Source organism: Cibotium barometz, chromosome 41 (genome assembly GCF_041138505.1).
Source record: "Cibotium barometz isolate CiBa-2024 chromosome 41, ASM4113850v1, whole genome shotgun sequence".
NCBI classification, from domain to species: Eukaryota; Viridiplantae; Streptophyta; class Polypodiopsida; order Cyatheales; family Cibotiaceae; genus Cibotium; species Cibotium barometz.
Window position 1 is genome coordinate 38,862,520 of NC_141086.1, and position 24,062 is coordinate 38,886,581.

At 40.7% G+C, this 24,062-nt stretch overlaps 1 protein-coding gene across 1 annotated transcript; it reads right to left on the reverse strand.

The window, feature by feature from the left end:
* Positions 1-1,258: 1,258 nt before the first annotated feature.
* Positions 1,259-1,740, reverse strand: LOC147614941 (uncharacterized). The gene is made up of 2 exons (XM_086780005.1): positions 1,477-1,740; positions 1,259-1,384 (listed from the first exon to the last, which is right to left on the reverse strand). Exons 1-2 carry the CDS (start codon positions 1,738-1,740, stop codon positions 1,259-1,261), a joined length of 390 nt encoding a protein of 129 aa, XP_086636131.1.
* Between the last annotated feature and the right edge of the window lie 22,322 nt (positions 1,741-24,062).

The window sequence follows — 24,062 nt, forward strand, 5'->3', positions numbered from 1 at the left end:
GTAAAAAACTATGAGCAATATTAAAAATATGAGATATTTTGGGTATCCAAAAATGAGTAAATGCTCACATAAGATGAAGAGTTGAAAATGTACAAGGTTTATTAGTAAAAAACTATGAGCAATATTAAAAATATGAGATATTTTGGGTATAATGATTCCATTTTGACACATATGTAAGGAAGGGGAGTTCTTTAAAGGAGGTGCATATTTCACATGCTTGAAGGAGTTTTAAACTCATAAAAATTGAGATATTTCATCTCTCCTCTCTCCTCATTCAAGTCTAGTTCCAAAAAGTTAGCTTAACTGACCTAAAAATGGTCAAAAATTAACCAAACTGATTTGGAAAATTCTAGAATCAGTTTGTTTGGTTAGGAGCTCAATTTTTCCTATAAATAGAAGCCTACCCCTTGTTGAAAAATAGATAGTGTTTATGCATCGTTACTCTACTCCACCTAAGCCAAGAACTGTGAATTCATTAATAAATAACTAGTTTTTGGAGCTTCCCTCTTTCTTCAATCCCCGTTGGTGGCTCCATCAACATACTTAACCAATTGATTGGTTGGGGGCCTCTACCGTGAACAAAGAATCAAGCAAATTGTAAGGTAATTAGTGAATTTTGATCATTTTCTATAATTTCTCAATGTTTCTCTCTTCTCAACCCCTCTCAAGCTTGAGAAGCTTAAATAGAATGGTTTTTGAATGTTATCACTACTACATGTTAGCCTAATACCGGGGCTTGTACCAGCGCTATTTAACGGGGTCTAAAAATGCCTCGTCATCGGTATAAGCGCCGGTATAAGCGCCGGAACCACAGCGTCGGTATAAGTGTCGGGTAACAATACCGGCGCCTATACCGGTGCATATACCGACGCTCACCGGGGGTAATACCGACGCGTAAACCGGCACCTATACCACTTTATATACCGACGGATAAACCGGCCTCTATACCGGTTCATATACCGACGTATAAACCGGCCTCTATACCAATGCATATACCGACTCTGGTACCGGGGCATATACCGACGCTGTAGCAGAATTTTTTTTTTGGGCAGAATAGTGCTGCCTGGGTGTTGCCTAGCTGCCTGCAATGAGCAAGATCAACAACAGCAAACAGACAGCACCATTCTGTCTACAATAGAGCACAAAAACAACCGTGCTCGTTTGCATATTTTCCTGATCGACAAACAAGAAATTAAATTAAACATTAATACTCAAGAATGTTTTGATCATATTTCATTAGTTTGAAGGTCATCTTACATCATGGTAATGCCTCCCAATTGACGGTCTCTCCTTCTTCTTCAAGCATCTCAAACAAGGCCACAAGGCCATGTTTGTGAGCGTACTTCTCCTCTCGCCTACTTGGTGGGCGATTCATGGCCAACTCCTGCACACACGATTAACAATTATAACTTTTAGAAATCAACATTTAGCCCACATACATACATTTAAATAAATAAAATTGCTACAAACACTTACGAATTCATGGCGCATGGTTTCGTAACCACCACTCCCGAGATGAGAAGCCCCTACTGTTTGGAGTCTTGCCCTTGCCGCCTCTCTTTGTTGTTGAAACCTGTCTGGTGTCTCGGTGAGCTCGTGAGCAATGGCTGCCCACTCCCTGTCATCTAGCCAAACAGGTTTCTCCTTCCGCTCTCTAAATGCGTCCCTCGCCTCTGACCTACGATGCCCCATCAAAATGCGAGCTGTATACTGTATCCACTCATTAGAGACGACATTCATAGGGTCAGATGGCTGGAACTCTTGCTTTATCTTTGTGTTTATATAATTTTTCTTCCCCTTGTCTTGCTGATCCCATTTAGTCATGACAGAGTCATGAAACTGTATAGTGCACAATTGTCGAATGCGTGTCTTCATTGCCTTCCCTGCACTATCCATTATTGGTGCCCCATCCCTAATTGTGTAAATCTTGCTGTTGTCATGGTCATGTGCACCCCATGGAGTGGAAGGTGACCCTATGGGTGTGCTATCTACAGATGAGAGCGAAGGACGACGCTCACGTGGTGGTGGTGTCACAGCATCTGTGGCACTACCACCACAACAACCTCCCCCTGAAGACCTACTACGTGAGCGCCGTCTATGTGAAGAGGTGGTAGATCGAGCTGTAAGAGGAGTGGAAGGCTGTGTGGTATGAGGTGTGGGAGCTGCTGTCGTACCCACGGGTGTGGGAACTGGCGTCGGGAAGCCAGATGGTGAGGCAGATGTCCCTGCTCCAGAACCCCAATAACTCTGAGCCATGGCTCTCTGCTCTGGAGTCATGGACGAAAGAAAACCATATAACTGCTGGGGACTCATGCCCTGCGGTGTAGGATTAAATGAGAAATCTGGACTGTAGTCGTAGGGCGGTGAGTCACCCATAGCCTGTTGGACAAAAAACCATATGACAAACTTGTACGGAATGAAAATTACACGGTAAACAATGAATGAAAGAACCATAAGATAAACATTAACAATGATAAACAACATTGGTAAAACTATATCAACTTGCTCCTACAGTAGTGATTATGATGGTAAACATTAACAATGGTAAACAATGAATGGACCTTCAATGTCATAAAACCATTACAAATATGTCATAACTATTTGCATAATCATTAAGATACATCATTTTAAAAATCATTATCTATTCTATCATCCTCATTAAGATCAGTAGCTCCAAAGAGATCTATGTCTATGTACATTTCAGCATCCTCATCATTAAAAGTCCCTTGATGAAGGATGTCTTCATCATCTATGTCTTCTTCCTCAACTTGTTTTTCAGCTTCCTTGGTTTGCACCTCTTCATTTGGATCTTGCTCTAGTTGCTCCTCTTCATTTGCTTGCTCCTCTTCATTGTTGATATCGGCTTGTTCTTGCTGCTCTCCATTACCCTGTGCATCCACATCACCTTGTTGTAGCTCAAATTCTTCAAAAATTTGCTTACTGCGGGGGGCGACTTGAACCACAAACAGCCAGCGTGGATCTTTTGGATCCGCTTTAAAGACAACCTGCTCACAATGCTCTGGGCGCACAAAAGTATCTTGCTGATCGGTCCATACCTTTGTGGAGTCCACTTGGATGAGGCCACTCTTGTCTCTACGTACAGTTGCATGTGGCCCATTCATGATTACCTTGAACCACTTCACATCAAAGATAAACAACTCAAAACTTCTGAAGCCAACCTTTAATATATCTTGAATGGTTCCAAAGTAATCAAGCATTCCAGTAATCGTGTTATCATCACTTGCACTTGCACGACTTTCTTGAACAAACTGTGCTGTGACACCACAATCAAAGGTTGCTCTTCTTTGGTCTATTCGTTCTACTCGAAAATGACATCCATGTGACCAAAACGCCCCATATTTGTGATACTACAAATAGCACAAAAAGTTTGTTGATGGAGAATCAAGCACAGAGACATGTAGAGAAAAAAATGAGAGACATGTAGAACTTAAACACTTACATGCCAATCGCATCCTTTTGTAAGCTCCTCCTCCTCCTCTGTTATAGGTAAACCAGCACGTTTGGCTTCTAAAATTGTAGCTTCTAGCCATCTACCTGTGGGAAAGTCCGGAAGAGCTTGCATACCTTCTGGATATGGGAGATTTCTTGTAGTGCGATTCCTTCTGAAACTTAAACGATCTTGTACTCGCTGTCGCTTGAGAGCTTCATATGTCTCAATCCACTTCTCCATTACAGATGAGTTCAAGATGCAAAATTTGTTGATTTTTTCTCTCAAAGTGTTATCCATCTTTCTCTTAATGCCTTGGCCTTGAGGTTCCTCACCAATGACTCGCCTGTTGGACTCTTGAGACCATAGTCGAGGTATCTCTGGATCTGAGGAACTTAAATATTCAGTGATGTAAACAAGGGACTCTTGTATCAGCCACCCTTCTGACATACTACCCTCTGGGCGAGCCATTTGGCGAACAAATCCCTTTAATGTCTTCATAAACCTCTCCAAAAAGAACATCCATCTTGAATGGACTGTTCCAGCAACTGCAACCTCATCTACAACATGAACTAGCAGATGCATCTGGATTGTTAATAAACTTGTAGGGAAAAACTTCTCTACCATGCAGACTGCCTCTATGGAGTTTAAACGCGCTGTCTCCAAAGTGTCTCTCTTTATCTCTTTTGAAGAAATCCAGCGCACCAATGTGCCAATCTTATAGATAGTAGCTCTAATGTCTTCAGTGAGGCAATCTTTTATTGCTATGGGTAGCACAAATTGTAGAAACTTGTGCCAATCATGACTCTTGAGACCACTAAGATCATCATCCTTTGTAAATGCACTTTTCAAGCAATGCATACAACCTGTAGGAGTCCGAAACTCTGAAATTGTCCTCTTGACTTGTTGTTCCTCCATCTTGTTAAAAACCCATGGGGCTCTTGGAAGTAGCACCTTTCCATTGGGTCTAGTGCGAGCCCACAACTCTTGCATGCAACCAATCTCTTCCAAGTCATCCCTTTGGCCTTTAGTATCCTTTTTTCCTGTCATGGTCTTCCATAGAATGTCAGCTACATTCTTGAAAATATGCATCGGGTCAAGCAAATGGTTTATAAGGAGATCACCCCAATAGGGGAGTTGGTGAAAGATACAGAGCCTCTTCATCCCAGGACATGCCAAGTTGGTACTTACATCGCATGCATGGACACGCTATTCTCTCTTCAAGATTGAGAGGCTCCATCTAGCAGGATAACATGTATATGCAGCTCATTAAACACAAATCAGCTTATCTCCTCTCCATACAAAATTAAATAGAATTTGAACAAGGATGGAGAGAGAAGCTATCTCTATTCATAAATAGCTGTTTATAAAGGCCTTATGCAATAATCTAAATGCATATTATAAGTATAAGCTTGCATAATAAGGCTGCAAGACTTATGCATAAGCTCTATGCATAAGCCTTATGCATAAGTCTTATGCATAAGCCATATGCATAAGCTCTATGCATAAGCCATATGCATAAGTCTTATGCACACGCTCTATGCATAAGTCTTATGCATAAGCCATATGCACACGCTCTATGCACAAGTCTTATGCATAAGCCATAAGCTCGGACCTAATCCCAAAAACCCTAGGACTGAATTAGGGTTTTGTAAATTCCGCCAGAGTCTCCTTTGTAATTGGAACCAAATCTCAAATGAAAATGCAACTTCTTAAAACTTGTACGCAATACTCTTTGTATCCCATAATGTCATGAAAGATCATATGCACTCTTTGTCCATCAAAGCATTTGCAATATCCACACAATATGACGGAAAAGGGGCCCCATTGCCCAAATGCATCCACAAAGTCGATGGTGAGGATTGTTGAGGACGCGCGTTGAAGCTTGCCAATCTCCCGGCCAAGCTCTTCTCACCCCTTCACCGAGTTTTCCTCCAAGGTGAAGGTTGAGGCCATTTCTTCACACCGGTGTACCTAATCCCCCTTTGTACCACTTTACCAAGCAATCACGGCACAAAGAGTTCAAGCCATTCTCCCCTTGGCCTCTCCAACCAATGCCAAGGTACCCTCACACATTGCTAGATTCTATAGAAACTTGAAGTGGTAGCAATGGTGAGTGTAGGTACAAAATGATGTGGATAATATCAAATGATAGAACAAGTTTGTTGGCTTACAAGTATTGAGCATGACTCATGCCCTTTTACAATTTAGAACTCATCAATAAAGCATGGACTCATGCCTCAATCCATCATCCAAAAGCTCCAACACAAACCAACAATTCACAATGCCCTCACCATGGCATTTGCATAAGCATTTGTTAACCACAATCAAGGCATTTGCAATTGCATTTCAACAATCCCTTTCACATAAGCCTTATGCACATGCTCTATGCAATTACGCTCTATGCAACTGCCTTATGCACACGCTCTATGCATAAGCCTTATGCATAAGCTCTATGCATAAGCCATATGCATAAGTCTTATGCGTACGCTCTATGCATAAGCCATATGCATAAGTCATATGCATAAGTCTTATGCATACGCTCTATGCATAAGCCTTATGCACACGCTCTATGCAAGACTTATGCATAAGCTCTATGCTATATGCCTTATGCACTATGCTAACCCTTAATCCCTTTCACATAAGCCTTATGCACACGCTCTATGCAATTACGCTCTATGCAATTACGCTCTATGCATAAGCCTTATGCACACGCTCTATGCATAAGCCTTATGCATAAGCTCTATGCATAAGCCATATGCATAAGTCTTATGCGTACGCTCTATGCATAAGCCATATGCATAAGTCTTATGCATACGCTCTATGCATAAGTCTTATGCATACGCTCTATGCAAGACTTATGCATAAGCTCTATGCATAAGCTCTATGCTATATGCCTTATGCACTATGCTAACCCTTAATCCCTTTCACATAAGCCTTATGCACACGCTCTATGCAATTACGCTCTATGCATAAGCCTTATGCACACGCTCTATGCATAAGCCTTATGCATAAGCTCTATGCATAAGCCATATGCATAAGCCATATGCATAAGTCTTATGCGTACGCTCTATGCATAAGCCATATGCATAAGTCATATGCATAAGTCTTATGCATACGCTCTATGCATAAGTCTTATGCATACGCTCTATGCAAGACTTATGCATAAGCTCTATGCATAAGCTCTATGCTATATGCCTTATGCACTATGCTAACCCTTAATCCCTTTCACATAAGCCTTATGCACACGCTCTATGCAATTACGCTCTATGCATAAGCCTTATGCATAAGCTCTATGCATAAGCCATATGCATAAGTCTTATGCGTACGCTCTATGCATAAGCCATATGCATAAACTCTATGCATAAGTCATATGCATAAGTCTTATGCATACGCTCTATGCATAAGTCTTGCATACGCTCTATGCAAGACTTATGCATAAGCTCTATGCTATATGCCTTATGCACTATGCTAACCCTTAATCCCATCACCCAATGGTGTAATAAACATGATCTTGTTTTACATGGATAATAGATCTTACCTTGATAACATATATAAACTCTATGAATAAAGAGAATACCTTATGCATAGAAAAACAGAGCACAAGACTTATATGTTATATGTATAAGAGAGTAAAAACATTCAAAAAGCTTTCAACAAGACGGCTACGCAAGCTCTATGTACAATGTCCATGCAAGCTTTCAAGAAACCTATGCATAGAGATTTTATAAGCTTGTAAGAAACCCATGCATAGAGATTTTATAAGCTTACAAACTCTATGCATAAAGCCTATGCATAGAGCTTATGCATAGAGATTTCACAAGCTCACAAGCTCTATGAATAGAGCTTATGCATAACGCTTGCAAGAAGGCTATGCATAGAGATTGCAAGCTTATTATAGGTTTTATGCATAGATATTAAATTAATCCTATGTGTAAGCTTACAAGAACCCAAAACTAACCCTAAACCATAAAACAGGGATGCAAAAATTCATAGAAAATAGCATAAACAAGAAAAATCGAAAGAGGATCTACCTCTTTTTTGCAAAGCTGAAGGAGAGGATTGGTGAAAGATTGGTGAGGTGAAAGAGCTGCAAAATAAAATATTAAACAAACTAATTAGTAAATTAAACACAAGAAAAAGAACTAATACAAAACCCTAAAATCTCTATGCATGCATTAGGAGATCTATGCATACATAGAGAGCTCTCAACATGCATAGAGAGCCAAAAAAACACAAAACCCTAAACGTCCTAATTCTTAAATTAAAAAGTAAAAGCAATTGCAATAACATATTAGGAGAAGGAGAAGAGGAGAAAAGAAGAAAGAAGGAGAAAAGAGGAGAGAGGAAAAAAGAGGAGAGAGAGAGAAAGAGAAGAGAGAGAGAAAGCACCTTCTTCGCTTGTTCTTGCGCTTCCTCTGCGAAAAAACCAGAAAATAGGCTCTCCACTGTGAAAAACTTACGAGCGCCGGTATATGCTACGGAATATGCGTCGGAATATACGTCGGTATATGCTACGGTATAGGCGTCGGTATAGGCATCGGAATAAGCGTCGGTATAGGCGTCGGTATACGCGACGGGACACGAAAATTTAAAAAAACCCCGCCATGCTTGTCTCCTCCAACATTACGACGGACATACCGACGTTCGACATTTGCGTCGGTATTTTAGCGTCGGTATGCCCTCAAGCTCTTGTAGTGTATTGAAGTTAATTGATGAAATGGTAGTGAAGAGTTACATAATTTGATGAATGCTATTAAAGTTAATTGATTAATGATAGTTAAGAATTACATAAATTTCTATTTATGCTTAATTCAAATGGTTAATCCAAATGAAGCTTTTCATAAAGCTTTTCCTTAATCCAAGATTAATCTATACTTGAGGTCAAATTAATGGCTTTTTTCTATGCTTTTAGTTTATGTATTTCATGAATATTAATGATTCAATCCATTATGGATTATTGATCCAATTAGGGATCATTCTAATTAATTCTTAATGTAAGCTTTATCCCTTAGAAAAAATTGAGATTTATCAGTCATAGTAGCGGAGCTATGGTAAAATTTTTATAAAAATTACGCATAAAATAATTTCATTCAAAGCATGAAAAGAGAACTTCCTACCATATTCTAGGAATTCTCATCCTAGATTAATTGAAGATATTCATAGAGAAATTGATTTTTATATTATGCATATTTGATTTTCATGCATAGAGGTATGCATATTAGATTATTATTTTAACATAAAAGTGTTACTTTTATCATAATTAGATTTCATGCATAGAGGTATGCATAAAAGATTATTATTTTAATGTAAAAGTGTTACTTTTAGCACAATTGAATTTCATGCATAGAAGTATGCATAAGAGTTGATTATTTTATTATAAAAGTGTTACTTTTATCATAATTGGATTTCATGCATAGAGGTATGCATAAAAGTTGATTATTTTATTATAAAAGTGTTACTTTTATCACAATTGAATTTCATGCATAGAAGTGTGCATAAGAGTTGATTATTTTATTATAAAAGTGTTACTTTTATCATATTTGGATTTCATGCATAGAGGTATACATAAAAGTTGATTATAAAAGTGTTACTTTTATCATATTTGGATTTCATGTATAGAGGTATGCATAAAAGTTGATTATTTTATTATAAAAGTGTGACTTTTATCATATCTGAATTTCATGCATAAAAGTATGCATAAAAGTTGATTATTTTATTATAAAAGTGTTACTTTTATCATATTTGGATTTCATGCATAGATGTATGCATAAAAGATGATTATTTTATTATAAAAGTATTACTTTTATCATAATTAGATTTAATGCATAGAGGTATGCATAAAAGTTGATTATTTTATTATAAAAGTGTGACTTTTATTATATTTGAATTTCATGCATAAAGGTATGAATAAAAGTTGATTATTTTATTTTAAAAGTGTGACTTTTATTATATTTGGATTTCATGCATAGAGGTATGCATAAAAGATATTCTTTTATCCTAAAAGTGTGATTTTCATCATAAATGGATTTTATGCATAAGAGAAATTCTTTTATTCTAAAAGTGTAATTCCTACCAAATTGAATTTATGCATAAGAAGATGCATAAAAGATTGATTTTTACTTCAAAAGTATTAATCTCCTTAAATAGAATATATGCATAAATAAATGTGTAAAGAAATCTTATATCAAATATAAGACTTCTTTGTATTCTATAAATAGATATGAGATGTGATAGGATGTGATAAGAGGTGTATAAGATGTGAAAAGAGGTGATAAGATGCTTATGAAATAAGTTATGAGGTGATAAGATAAATTAAGATTTGATAAGATGTGTATGGGATGAGGTAAGAAGTGTATGTGATAGGATAAGATGTATATGGGTTGTGATAGGGTGAGAATGGATGTGATGTAAAAGATTAGATGTGAAGACATATGGGGTTATATGAATGGGAATGTGGAAATGGATGTATGTATGTGGATGTGTGGATGTGGAGATGGGAGTGTGGATGTATGAATGTGGAAAGGGATGTATGCATGAAGATGTATATGCATAGATGTGAATGTGGATATAGATGTGGCTGTATAAATGTGAATGTGGAATGTGGATGTGGATGTATGTATGTATGTGGATGTATAGATGTGAATGGGAAGGTGGATGTGGATGTATGTGAATGTGGATGTAGATGTGGATGTATAGATGTGAATGTGGATGTAGATGTGGCTGTATAGATGTGAATGTGGAATGTGGATGTGGATGTATGTATGTATGTGGATGTAGATGTGGATGTATAGATGTGAATGGGAATGTGGATGTGGATGTGGATGTATGTATGTATGTGGATGTGGATGTATGAATGAGGACGTGATAGTGGATTTATGCATGTGGATGTGGATGTGGATGTATGGATGTGGATGTGGATGTGTATGTATGAATGTGGATATGGGATGTGGATGTATAAATGAGGATGTGAAAATGGAGGTAAGCATGTAGATGTGGATGTATGGATGTGAATGTGGATGTGGATGTGGATGTATGGATGTGAATGTGGATGTGGATGTGGATATGGATGTATGGATGTGAATGTGGATGTGGATGTGGATGTATGGATGTGGATATGGATGTGAATATAGATATGTGATGTGAAGGAATCTGAAGTGAAGAGATGGAAAATGATGTGATTGGATGAGTACACATATAAATGGAATGTGGAATAAGTAATGTGGATTAATGAGGGATAATGTGGAAAAATGAGAGTTAATATAGAAATTGTATTTGTAAACTGTTTGTAAATGGCTGTTTTATGTCAAGAATGCTGGGGAAGCATTTTGACCATCTTGTGATTAAGGTCGTGGAGACCTAACTGATAAAGTTGCAACTGCTGACGGAGAGTCAATGGAGGACGTCTCGCGTAGCAAGGTCGACCGAGGTCTTGATCAGCCTCGGTTCGATTAAAATGGTGAGCTTCCGGTATGGTGGATGAGGGACCAAGGAAGCGGCCTATGAGTGAATGGCTAGGTCACCTGTGAAGGATCCTAGAGGGTGCAGACCATACGGTACTCGGGCTCTGGGTCGCCTAGGATACCCACGCGTGCATCGAGGAAGATATTGGAACAAGGAGTAAGAGTTGTTTTCTGAAACCGGGCATGGATCTGGTTGATTAACCTTGCTGGTCTTCAATGGATGAGTCCATGGCTCTTTTTATGGATCTGTTGGTTGATCTTGCTGATCTTCAACGAAAGTCTATCTTGATTTTTATAAGTGATTATATTGCCGAGTATTATGGGCTAGGAACTATTGAAAAGGCCCTTGTGTGGACAGGTGGTGAGCGTTCTAGTTGCCAATGATGCCATAGATACTCTGATGAAGGAATGATGGGAAATTATGAATCAACCGGATAAATTGGAAGATTGTGATCAGTGGTACTATGGTTTCATTAAAGGATTGTTTTAAAGTTAGCTGATGCTAAGAAAAAGGCAATTTCATATTGGGTGTGTAAGTGGTGTGGCTAGTTTTATGTTTGCATGAACTTTCGGCTAGGGGGCCTTGGAACTCTTTTCCTTGGTACCCGGGACAAAACCTAACCAAATTCCAAATTGGATCCCATCACTACAGTGGTTGGGTGGTTGGCTAACCCATGGGATCGGATGGGGTTAGGCTGGACTGATGGATCCATAAATCGAGACTCAACTTTTGTTATTACGATAGATAAAGTAAATCCCAGACAGTAATTGTTCTATGGATAGGAATCAACGGCTGTGCCTCTTGAATGGGGAAAAAAGCGTTGATCCCAATGATCCAAGTGCAAGTTTCTTCCTTGATCTGACCAAATATCTTATAGATGCAATTGGATCAGTTTGATCAAAAATGATCTTGACTACGTTAGAGTAAAAAGTTATCCTGGTGGAATCGCCCGTGCTTTCCGGTAAAGGAAGTTTTTCCGGGTTCGGTTTTGGAACAACCGACGGATTAGTCTCTTATCCGGATATCCGTGGGTGAGGCCTCGAGTGTGGGACCCCTATCCCGTGCGTGAAGTGCTACTTCCGCTGCTAGTACCCCGAATCCGTTGCTTGGTGGGAACAGGGATCTCACATGCAAGAGCTTGCATGTAAGAGCTAGATGCATTAAGCATGTATGCAAGAGCCCGCATGAAGCTAGCTAGATGTATACAGCTAGATGCAAGAGCCTGGTGCATAGATCCTACATAGAGATATATTGAAAGGTCTCCATGAACCTTCTAGAAGATAATAGGAAAATTCTCCATCCAACCGCTGGATATAGGAACCCTAGCTGGCTAAAATAGCCTTGGTCGAACACACATGTCCGGACTCCCTTAAACCGCCTAACTCCCACCTAGTCCTAGCGGTGTCCTCACACTACTCCCCCACTTTGGAAGAGTTTTCGTCATTGAAAAAAAGGTAGGATATCGGGTCTTAAGAGTAGTAACGTCCTCCCAAATTGAACCTTCTCCTGGTCTATTCTTCCACTTAACTAGACATTATTGTCTAATTCTGTGACGTGTTCGCTTCTCTTGAAGATCCAAGATGCGCTCTAGCTCGTGAGGTAACACTGGAGACTCAATTAAATCTACAAGAGAACTTGTATCCACCACATTGGCATCTTGCCTAGCCATTTCCATGACTGATATGAAAATCTGGGTGAACCTTGGAATGTTCTAGCAGATCTAGAACTAACTTGTAGGCAACTTCACCTACATGCTTAAGTATTGTGAGGAAAGGTCCACAATACCTAGGAGACAGCTATGGGACTTTTCCCGTCTTCGAAGTTTCTAAACTCCAGGGAACTTTGAGAAATACTTGGTCACCTTTTTAAAATGTGACCACTATGTGGTCTTCATCCGCAATAATGCTTGTAACGATCTTGGGCCCGTTTAACATTTTCCTCAGCGATCTTTAGCATATCGTATTATGATCTCATAGAAAATCTTAAACCTTTGAATTCTTTTAGTAGGTAACCCCACAACTACTAGAGATTGGGATTAAAACCCATATATAAGCATGAAAGGACTAAAGGTTATAGCTACATGATTGGCATTGTTGTAGGCAAATTCTTGTGTTGTTTTAGTTGGAATAAACTGAGACATCTTGGTAACCATGTCCACTACACCTACATGCTTAAGTATTGTGAGGAAAGGTCCACAATACCTAGGAGACAGCTATGGGACTTTTCCCATCTTCAAAGTTTCTAAACTCCAGGGAACTTTGAGAAATACTTGGTCACCTTTTTAAAATGTGACCACTATGTGGTCTTCATCCGCAATAATGCTTGTAATGATCTTGGGCCCGTTTAACATTTTCCTCAGCGATCTTTAGTATATCATATTATGATCTCATAGAAAATCTTAAACCTTTGAATTCTTTTAGTAGGTAACCCCACAACTATTACAGATTGGGATTAAAACCCATACATAAGCATGAAAGGACTAAAGGTTATAGCTACATGATTGGCATTGTTGTAGGCAAATTCTTGTGTTGTTTTAGTTGGAATAAACTGAGACATCTTGGTAACCATGTCCACTACAACCCAGATGGCATCATGACCCCTACTAGTTGTAGGTAGACCTACAATAAAATCCATAGAGATGCTTTCCCACTTACCACCATCAGGGATCTCTAATGGTTGTAATAGCCTGCCTATTTTAAGAAGCTTAGCCTTATCGACCTAGAATTTTTTATAATGTAAAGAGTATTTTTAGATGTCCTTGTGAAGTCCAAGCTAATAGAATTTCCTTCTCCTCACTAAGGCATAGGTCTTCCTGATTCGAGGATGACCTATACTTGGATTATCATGATACTACATAAAGATTTGACACCTAGTGTGTCAGAGTCCAAGGGTACACGCACTCTTCCTTTGTGTAACAAGAACCCATTATCGATGGAAAAATTCTTCTTGTCCCTAGAAAAAGAGGAGAGCTAGGTGTGGAACTATCATTTGCACTCGCTACTACGGAGTGGGAGCAATCCTTGTGTGTAACAAATGTCCACACCTTTGCATATGATTGATCATGTTGGCACTTGCCTTTGAGTGTATCTAAAAATTCTCTTTTGAACTTTGTGAAACTCAATGAGCTGAATTGAGGCATGCGACTTAAAGCATCACCCATGACGTTGTATTGGTCTTTGTGAAACCTTAGTTGAAAGTCAAATTTTTGGAGGATTTCTACCCATCGAGCTTTACGAGCTTTCAAATTAGTTTGAGTTATCAACCATTTGATACTCTCATGATCAAAGACAATCTCAAACTTAGCACTGTAGAGATAATGTCTCCACTTGCCTAGAGTGTGAATGATGGCATAAAGCTCACACTCATATGCAGAATAATTCCACTGAGCTCTATCCAACTTCTTGCTCTCAAAAGCTACTAGTCTTCCTCCTTGAAGAAGAACGTCACCAACTACATGGTCACTAGCATCCGTTTCAACCACAAATGGCTGATTAGGATATACCATTTCCAACACATGTGCGATAGCTATGGCAACCATAAGGCGATCGAAACTTTGTTGTTGGTCAAGACCCCAAACAAAGTTGTGACCCTTAGCCTTTAATTGGTCCATCATGGGAACCTCTAACTTAGCATAATCTTGAAATGAATTTGCGATAGAACCTGTACTTGTTTACCATTGACCTCAAAATCAAAAGTATTATCTAGATAACTATGAGAAAGAGATGGTCCTAAATGAAACAACTATTCATGACCCAAAATAACATCAGCTCTCATAATATGCATAGCTTGAAAATACAACTGCATTTCATGTCCTTAAATACTAAGTGGTACTTGCTTAACCATCGTGTCCCATACATGCTTATTAGCAGCCCATTAGTAAGAAATACCATTTATACTCACTAGGGCTTTTTGGCAATTTTGAATTTTTAAGCAAGTGATAATTCAAAAGGTTGTGTAGTCCCATCGTCCTCAATCATGACACAAACTCTTTGTCTTTGATGTGTTCATGCATTCAAACCAAATCATAAGGCCCCAAAAGAGGGCATCCATATCATAGAGGTTACACAACACTCATGCGTGGCATAAGTATGGTATACTTGAGCTTTAGAAAACTTCTTGGAAGCTTTAAGTGGCAAGACTTGCAACGTGCACTGCCTTACTTTCATCCTTATCGACATCTTTGCCACAGTTCTTTGGACAATTCTATTTACTATCATGATTAGAGCATCCATGCAAATAAAACATAATTTTTCCTTTTTAGCTCTCTCATAATCTTGCAAAGATAAGGGACCCCTTAGCCCCTTACCCTTCTTAACCATATCATTACCTTGTTTAGCCCCTTCCATTTGTTTCCCTTCTTTGAACTACGGAAGTCGGATGTTTCAACCCAAGGTGTCTTAGCTGTGTGTGTCTTCTCAATATCATCATCGAAGATCTATGCACTTTTTATGGCCTCTTCCAAAGTTTTAGGATATTGAGTTTTAACCTTAGTTTTATATTCAATATATCTAAACCATGTAGAAAACCTCATACTTTTTGGAAGTCATCCAAGCCTTTGAGCTTGAGAATTATCTCGCGATACTTGGAAATATATTGGTTTAACACAAGATGTTCCAGCTTACAATTGTCGAAAGCATCCCAATTCCAATCCCTCTCGTCTCACGTAAGAATTCTTTTCGACGAAGAGTTTCTGAAAAACAGCTCATGTCATAGGTTGATCGCTCTTGCTTTGAGACTCATCCACCACTTCTAGGCCTTGCCTTCAATCATGATACCTGCCTCAAGCACACAAACAACATCAGAAGAATGCTTCAAAAGGCGCAAGTCCATTCACTTTTACAAAAAAGTGTTCACTAAGTCTTTATTATGCTCTTTCTCTTCCTCGGCGAAACACTAGAGGCTTCATGCTCTTGAGCATAGCTATCACTTCTTGACTCTCAAACGTTTTGATGTCTTGAGTTGACCCCCCAAAAGTATATGCCCCTGGAGTATCAACCGGGACACTCCAAAACCCTGAACTAGTGACCAACTATTTAAGAGTCTCTTGTATGGTCTATAAAATTTTAGAAAGAACAAGTAAAATTTTCTCCATACGCATTGTGTGTGATCCTAGCATTAAAGTATGTGCATGCAAATCCACAAATCCGTGATCACCCACATCTAGATCAACCATATTTTTATCCAAAGATGGAAGACCACCATACTGCTGACCCTCAGAGTGCTCGAAATCTTCTGAGGTCATGGCAAGATAAAGATGAATACATGACCAAAACCAGCTCATTTTGTCTACATCAGTAGTATATTGTCTCGCGACCTTGCTAATAGACACCGCTCTCATCCCCTTGTTGTGTGCAGTTGTAGAGAAATATCAAGCAATTTAAAAAGTCTTCTTCTTCACGTATATTTGGATGTCTCTTTCTCTCCTTTCGCCGATACGAGAGAGAAAGAGAGAGATCATTTGCTTTTTTTATTGAATTTCACGTGCATGGTGCTTGATTTACAAGACGAATTATGTAGCTCTTTATGATGAGAAAAAGAGAGAAGAAATCTTATCTAGCCACGTTTTGCTTGATGTTGACGAAGCTTTTGCACACTTGCCGATGATGCCTTCCACGAGAAACAATGCCCTCACGGCCCTCAAGGATTGAATTTTTCAATGCTTTCAATTTTTGAATACAAACAACTTACGAGGCTTGCTAACGCGTGACTATGCGAGTGTGTGAGTGCGAAGCTATGCTATTGCTTGTCGTCGAGAATCGCACCTGCTTCTTTGTTGCAAATATCTTCTCCTCTTCCGCTTCCCTCTTCACATGCAAGAAAAAGAAACAATGTTTTTATGACTTTTTCTTTCCTTTATTCTCTTGGTCAAGAAAACGGGAAAAGTTTCCTTTCAATGACGTTTTTTTTAAGAGAAAAGCTTAAAAAATATATATATAATATGAAATTCGTCTCCCTGCAATGCAGCGCCTTGAATCGTTCTCTTTCTCCCCTTCACTCTTTCGTTTATGGACACCATAACAAGCACACGTCTCTCTCCTCAAGCGCACGCGTGCGGTCTGGCAACGCTTCGACTCTTTCTCCTTCACGATCTCGGCACGACTGCTGGTAGCGGGATTAGCAAAGCCTTATATCCCTCCTCTTTTCTTGCTTGCAGCACAAAGGCCGGCCCAGAAAATGGTAGCACTCCCTCTCTCTTCAAGCGAATGTGTACGGTTCGTGTGCTTGGCGACGCTTCGCTTCAGGCAAGCATGGCAGCGATTCATTTCATGCTGCATGGCGATGATTCATTTGATACGCTGCATGGCAATTTTCCCAGCCACTAAGGTTTAGAGCTTTAAAATTTAAAGTGGGCCAAGCCCTTATTCAACCGCCACATTTGCACCCACAACTCTCTTCGTCGATGTATCATGTTTGGTACATATTTCACATGGTTAGCCCACACGTGCTTGAGTGCGGTGCCTTGATGCTAGCTTTGCCTCCAAAAAAAAATGCTTGTGCGCCAAAACCAAGTGAGGGTACGAAGTGAAGGATCCATCTTCAATATGCGCATGCTGCCACACATATGCTCATGCATCAAAACATAGTGGAAGGGCGAAAAAAAATGCAATAGTGGCATCCTGCGGGGAAAGCTAGCTGGCTAGTGTGAACCTAGGATCTCCTTTTAGACTTTATCCATTGGGCTACAGGATCATGAGCAAATGGCTAGGATCTATAGTGAGAAAGGTAACATCTGACAAGTGAATCAATCGACGAGTCATGGATAAAATGAGAGAGGCAAAAGTGGAAGGATGGGATGACTTGAAAACCCTTAGAAGACTACCCAGCTCCTCAACTCCAAAACACTTAAGGTCTTGCACTATTTCCCAAGGATCAATGTCATAGGAAGGGGTATCTACCAAGGCATGATCGAAATTTTGGGTAAAGGAACCAGAAAGGGCCATCAAAGCTAAGGAATCTGCAACACGATTTCCATGAGGAGGCAAAAAAGTCAAGGAAGAAGAGGTGAAATGGGTGAAGAGGTCACGGGCTAAAAGACTATAGTAGTGCATCAAAGGGTGGAGGGTGCGGGCATGGCCATGAAACTGGTGGACCACGAGTTGTGAATCTCCATAGATATGAACATGAGATGCTCCCAAAAGAAGTAGTGCTCTCAAACCAATCAAAAATGCTTGATATTCAGCAATGTTGTTGCTCAAATGATCTCCCAAAAGAATAGCACTCCCTTCAGGTGGATATATGACAATGCCGCAACTACCAAGTTTGTCCTTGCCCCTGCATGCTCCATCAAAGTATAGACTCTAGAAAGACGTGGAAGATTCAACATCATCTGCAACTCATAATGGAAAAGTCTGCAATCACATCCAATGCAATCACATCCAATGGAAAAGTCAATGCAATCACATCCAATAGGGCTTAATTTTATCAAAATTGGTTTTGGTAGAGAACCATGTCCCATCCATTTCTGCAAGCTGGACTTTGTTATGAGGATAAACCTCAACAATGTGATAAGGACCCGACCATAAATGGCTCAACTTCCTAGGGAAAAGCTCATGACGTGCATCATAGAGAAGAACCAATTGCCCTTTCTCAAAAGAATAGGTTTTAGCTTTCTTATCACGTTGCTTGGTTTGACGTTTCTTAGCAACCTCTTGATGTAGATAGGCTCTCAATATCCACTCATCTAGATGCTCCAAAGTGCCTAATCTCTCTTGCAAACTCTCCTCCAAAGGTAGTGTGTGCTCATGCAAAAACCTCAAATTCGCCAACTCATGCTCAATAGGTAACACACATTCTTGCCCATAAACTAAAGAGAAAGGAGTGAACCCCGTGGCTTCCTTGAAAGTAGTGTTATAAGCCCAAAAAACAGCTGCTGGTGGCAACTTCTCATCCCAATCCCTTTTATGAGTGTCCACAGTTTTTCTAAGGATAGTGACCAAAGTTTTGTTTGTGCTCTCAACTTGCCCATTAGTAGAAGGTTTGTAGGGGGTGGTTTTATCATGACGGATATTGAAATAAGCAGTGAGTTCCTCAATGACATCATTAAGAAAATGGGTCCCCCTATCAGAAACTAACTCAGCAAGTGCCCCAAAACGACAAATGATATGCTCAGTCAAAAATGTAGCAGTAGTGCATGCATCATCTTTCCTCACAACTCTAGCCTCACTCCACTTAGTTAAGTAATCCGTAGCAACAATGATATAAGATTTTCCATGCCTGGAAGTAGGTGTAATAGGGCCCACATAGTCAATCCCCCACTTCTCAAAAGGAAGGGCAGCTAAAATAGGATTATGAGGGCGTAAACGATTCTCAAGGCGGGTGGCTCTCTGGCAAACATCACATCTTTTACACCACTCAAATTTTCAATGTAGTGAGTTTCCCAGCGAAATGAACTCCACATGCACTATCATGACACTCTTTCAAAATGTGTGGAATTTCCTCTCGTGCAACACATCGGCGATAAATGCCCTCAAACCCCTTGTGGTACAAAGACCCATCAATGATAGTGAATTTCTGAGCATGCGTAACTAATCTCTTCTTCGCGGCTTTGCTCATGTCAGAAGGAAACTCAAGTGTGGACAAATAAAGCAATTTGGTCATACCACTCACGTGCATTCTCAATGCGAAACAACTCAGGTGCACGTGCAATGGGCTCATCTTTGCATGGGATTACATCAGCTAAGCAATCCACTAACTTTTGCAATGCAGGAGGTTTAGATTTAAGCTCATAAAGGCTTGCAACTCAACAATCCATCGTATAATATGCTCAGGGGGCTCTAACTTATTCAATAAAAGGTGCAATGAATCTTTAGAGACATAGATGATGGTGTGCTGGGTAGGCATATATGTGCAAAACTTCCTAGCACTCTCAACAATAGCTAGACAAGCTCTCTCAACCCATGTGTAGCGCGTTTGAGCATCTTTAAGCTTGCAGCTATAATATGCAATGGGGTGCATTTTTTCATCATAAAGTTGTGCAATGCAAGCGGATATTACCAAATGAGAACAAGAAGAAAATAAATGATAAGGCTTGGAAGCATCAGGTGGTTTGAGGATAGGGGCGGTAGTGCATGCACTTTTAAGAGAAGAGAAAGAATTTTGTTGAGGTTCCTCCCAAATGAACTTGTGCTCAACTCGCAGAAGTGTGTTCAGTGGTAAAATAAGTTGTGCCATATCTTTAATGAAGTAGCTATAGTGTTTAGCAGCTCCAAGAAAACCCCTTACTTGACGCACGGTAGTGGGTGGCAAAAATGCAAGAATAGCCTCAAGTTTTTGGGGATCCATAGAAATGCCACGCTTGCTAATGAGGTGACCCAACAAAATGCCATAAGTGACCCCAAACACACACTTTTTTGCATTCAAAGCTATTGATTTTTCACGGCACTTGTGAAAGACATACCTAAGGGGGTTGCAACAAGTTTATCATGCATGGTCCCAATCCCCAAATCATCCATGAAGATCTTTAAGAAATTGGTCAAATCATCACGAAAGGATTCATGCTTATAGCGCTGATATGAAGCACCCGCGTTGCAAAGCCCAAACGGCATGACATGATATGCATATGTGCCAAATATAGTGGTGAAAGTGGTTTTGAGCTTATCCTCATCAGCGATAGCCATCTGATTGTACCCAAAAAAGCAATCCAACGTCAAGGATTTGTTCAATAAAAGGTAAAGGGTAGTAGTCCTTAATGGTAGCTTTGTTAAGCTGCTTATAATCAACACATATGCGAAGCTGCTTATTCTTTTTAGGGACTACAACAATAGGAGACACCCATTCAGTGTTATCGACAGGAAAAATCAAACCAGCTTCTAAAAGCTTTTTAATTTCCGTGTAAATCCCCTCTCTATAATGCTCAGGCAATCTGCGCTAACGTTGGCGCACAGGTGTAGTGTCGGGTTTAAGAGGAATGCAGTGCACAACAAGATCGGGTGGAAAACCTCTCAACTTGGTGTAATCCCATGCAAAGATGTCCTGATACTCTTGACATAAAGCCTTCACCGCAGCAGCAGGCCCCCGACGGATGCGGCTCGGCAGGCAGCCTCCGGGACACCTGCTCAACCCACAGAGACCTCGGATTGGCAGCCTGGATAGGGGCACCGTAGAGGGAGATAGCCACAGTAGCATGCCCAGAGATCGATGCAGCAGCAGCCACAGTCTCAGCATCACTGGGTTGTTCTAGTGAGGAACAGCTTTGCTCCCCTCCAGGAGGAGACCCCAGCGCTGACTGAGGATCAGGAGATGCCAGCATCCCCTCCTTCCTCGCTTCCACCTTCGCCCCTGCCCCCCCTCCCCCTCCCCCCCTCCCGCCTCGCTTCCACCTTCGCCTCCTCTCGTTCTCCCACTCCCGTTTTGTCAGCAGCTCCTTCCCCACCCCCTTCTCCCCCCCCTCCTCCCCCTCCACTCGCCTCAGCTCCCCCCGGGAGGCCCTGGCAGTACCCTGGCGCTCACTTGCAGTCCGACGGGCACTTAGCACTGACCTTGCTCGAGCACCGTAGAGGAGATCTACCATGCCGATTCGGGCTTCACAGATATCCTCTATCCGCAGTCGGCAGAGTAGTCTCGACACTAGACAGCGCTCGGAGGCTTTTGACTACTCCTTCACACGGCTTTTTGGAGCGGAGGGCCCCCATGAGCCAGCACCCATCAGAGTTCATGTGGTGATACCTCCTTCGTAGATAAAGCATGATGTATAGGCTTTTTTCCTTGTATAGAGTTTATGAAAGAAGCTCATGCATAGAACTTATGCATAGGCTTCTCTATCCATAAGCTTTTTCCCTTGTATAGAGTTTATACAAGAAGCTCATGCATAGAGTTTGCATAGAAGCTTCTATGCATAGGCTTCTTCCAAGCTTGCATGAAGATTATGTATATAGCTTGCATAGGCTTCTCTCAAGCTTGCATAGAGCTTAATGCATGCATTCTTTGTGCATAAAGGTCTATGCATGCATTAATCTCTATGCATCTAGCTCTATGCATGCTTCTTGCATACATGCTAATGCATCTAGCTCTATGTAGACTCTATGCATCAGCCTATTACACATAGGTCTATGCAATCTCTTGCATCTATCTCTATACATCTAGCTCTATGCATCACTCTTTCATCTAGCTGTATACAATGTCTTACATCTAGATCTATGCATCTAGCTCTATGCAAGCTCTTACATCTAGCTTTATGCATGCATTTAGATCTATGCATGCTTCTTGCATACAGGCTTAATGCATGCATGGTTCTTACATCTAGCTTCATACATTAAGCTCTATGCATGCTTCTTGCATCTAGCTCTATGCATAGACCTTAATGCATGCATGCTTCTTGCATCTAGCTCTATATGCTGAGAACCATGGGACAAAAGTACTTTGGGGGGAGTTGGGCCCTCCACTCCGTCCACCACTGTAGCCACACCGATCCCCACTCCCACACTTACACTGGCACGCACCCCTAGCCGTCTCTTGACTATGCATAGACGTAATAGTGGTGGAGGTGGTTGTGGTGGTTTTTTCGGGAGTGGTGGCACACATGCAGTGTCTCCTCTCTCGGGGGGTTCACTATATGTAATCTCTGTCAAGTGCATTCAAGGCCTATTTTAAAAACCCCTTATCTGTAAATCTTTCATGAATAAAACACACCCTTTTTCTATTCAATCTGTAAAGTCCCCCTTTAAATGGTACCCTTCTGTATGTAAAAAATGTGTAAAAGAGGGATTTTAAAAACCCCTTATGTTGAACCGACGTGCTATGCCTACATATGAGTTACCCCCTAGTGTCTCAATACACATCGACACCCACCCATCGCCTCAGCTAGTACACCTTGCACACCTAGGAGTCCTTACACTCCTCACATGGCATTCACATAGAAAGTGTATCATGTGCGCAATGGAGCCATGCTCATGAATGACATAGGGAAGGAGATGAAAGGACGCATCCGTGAGCTCTTAAAGATTCAATTTGTGCATGAAGTGATGAAGAAGTGGGTTGCCCTGGATAAAGATAAGAAACACTTCACCATTGAGCAAATTAAGAGCAAATACACTCTCGCAGTAGGCAATGTAGTGCCAAATCAATGGATCAACAGTGTCATGGTTAAAACCATGGCATTACATCGATCCGAGGTGCAGGATGCTATGACGGGGGGAAGCCAAAACTTACTTGGCTCGATGAGGAGGAGTGGCGAATGATCCAAGCCGAGTACAACCAATAGTGGCCAGCCGCACGGGCTTGGATGGAGAGTGTTGGCTCTTCACACCTTATTTCTTTCTCTAACTCACTCTCTCTCTCTCTCTCTCTCTCTCTCTCTCTCTCTCTCTCTATATATATATATATATATATATATATATATATATATATATATATACTACACTCTCTCTCTAACTCTCTCTTTCTCTAACTCTCTACACTATCCCTCTCCCAATGGAATGGGCAATGCTTAACTTAACACATCCTGGGTATCTTGCCGGTGAGGGAGGATTCTAGAGGGGCGGCCTCTAACACTCTCCTAGATCCCCAGCTCACAAATCACAAGGAGGAGGGAGGCAAGGTGATGGAAAAGGCTCCAAAGGAAAACTCTCTTGAACCTCACACCAAAACACTCAAGGCCCTATACCGCACTCTTAGGGGAGCTCCTCCTCAACCCTCTTAGTGACATGCCAAGCCTAGTGGAGAAGAGAGTAGGGGAAAGCCCACACCTTTCTTTTCTCCTCCTTACTTCACATGCACGGGGCACATTAAGACTCTACCCAAAGAGAAACTTTAAGCTTGGAATATAAATATTCTATTGAAATGAGAGAGAGAGAGAGAGAGAGAGAGAGAGAGAGAGAGAGAATATGCACTTGATGATAGGAAACAAAACCCACAATACAATCTTATTGATATGAAATTAGTGATACAAGCAGAAGGATTACAAGGCTTGAGGATGGAGAGGATGATTAAAGTGATAGCCTAAGGATGATGGGTGGATAGAGATGAAGGGTAATGGCTCCTTTGGATGGATCTCCAATTTCTCTTGTGTTGGTGTAAAGTATTGGTTGAGATAGAGAGTCCAGCTTTTAGCGGAATAGGCTCTATCTCAAGGTCCTCTTCTTCTCTTAGGGTTAGAGTAGCCATGATTATTTGGAGTGTTAGCCAATTTTATTTTTCTTTGGTTTAGCTCGGG

Bases quoted from the DNA above. Each gene is read 5' to 3' on its own strand.
- LOC147614941 (XM_086780005.1), bottom strand. From the start codon at position 1,740: ATGAATGTCGTCTCTAATGAGTGGATACAGTATACAGCTCGCATTTTG. The intron at 1,385-1,476 runs GTAAGTGTTTGT...TCGTGTGTGCAG, and splicing joins AAACCATGCGCCATGAATTC to GAGTTGGCCATGAATCGCCC.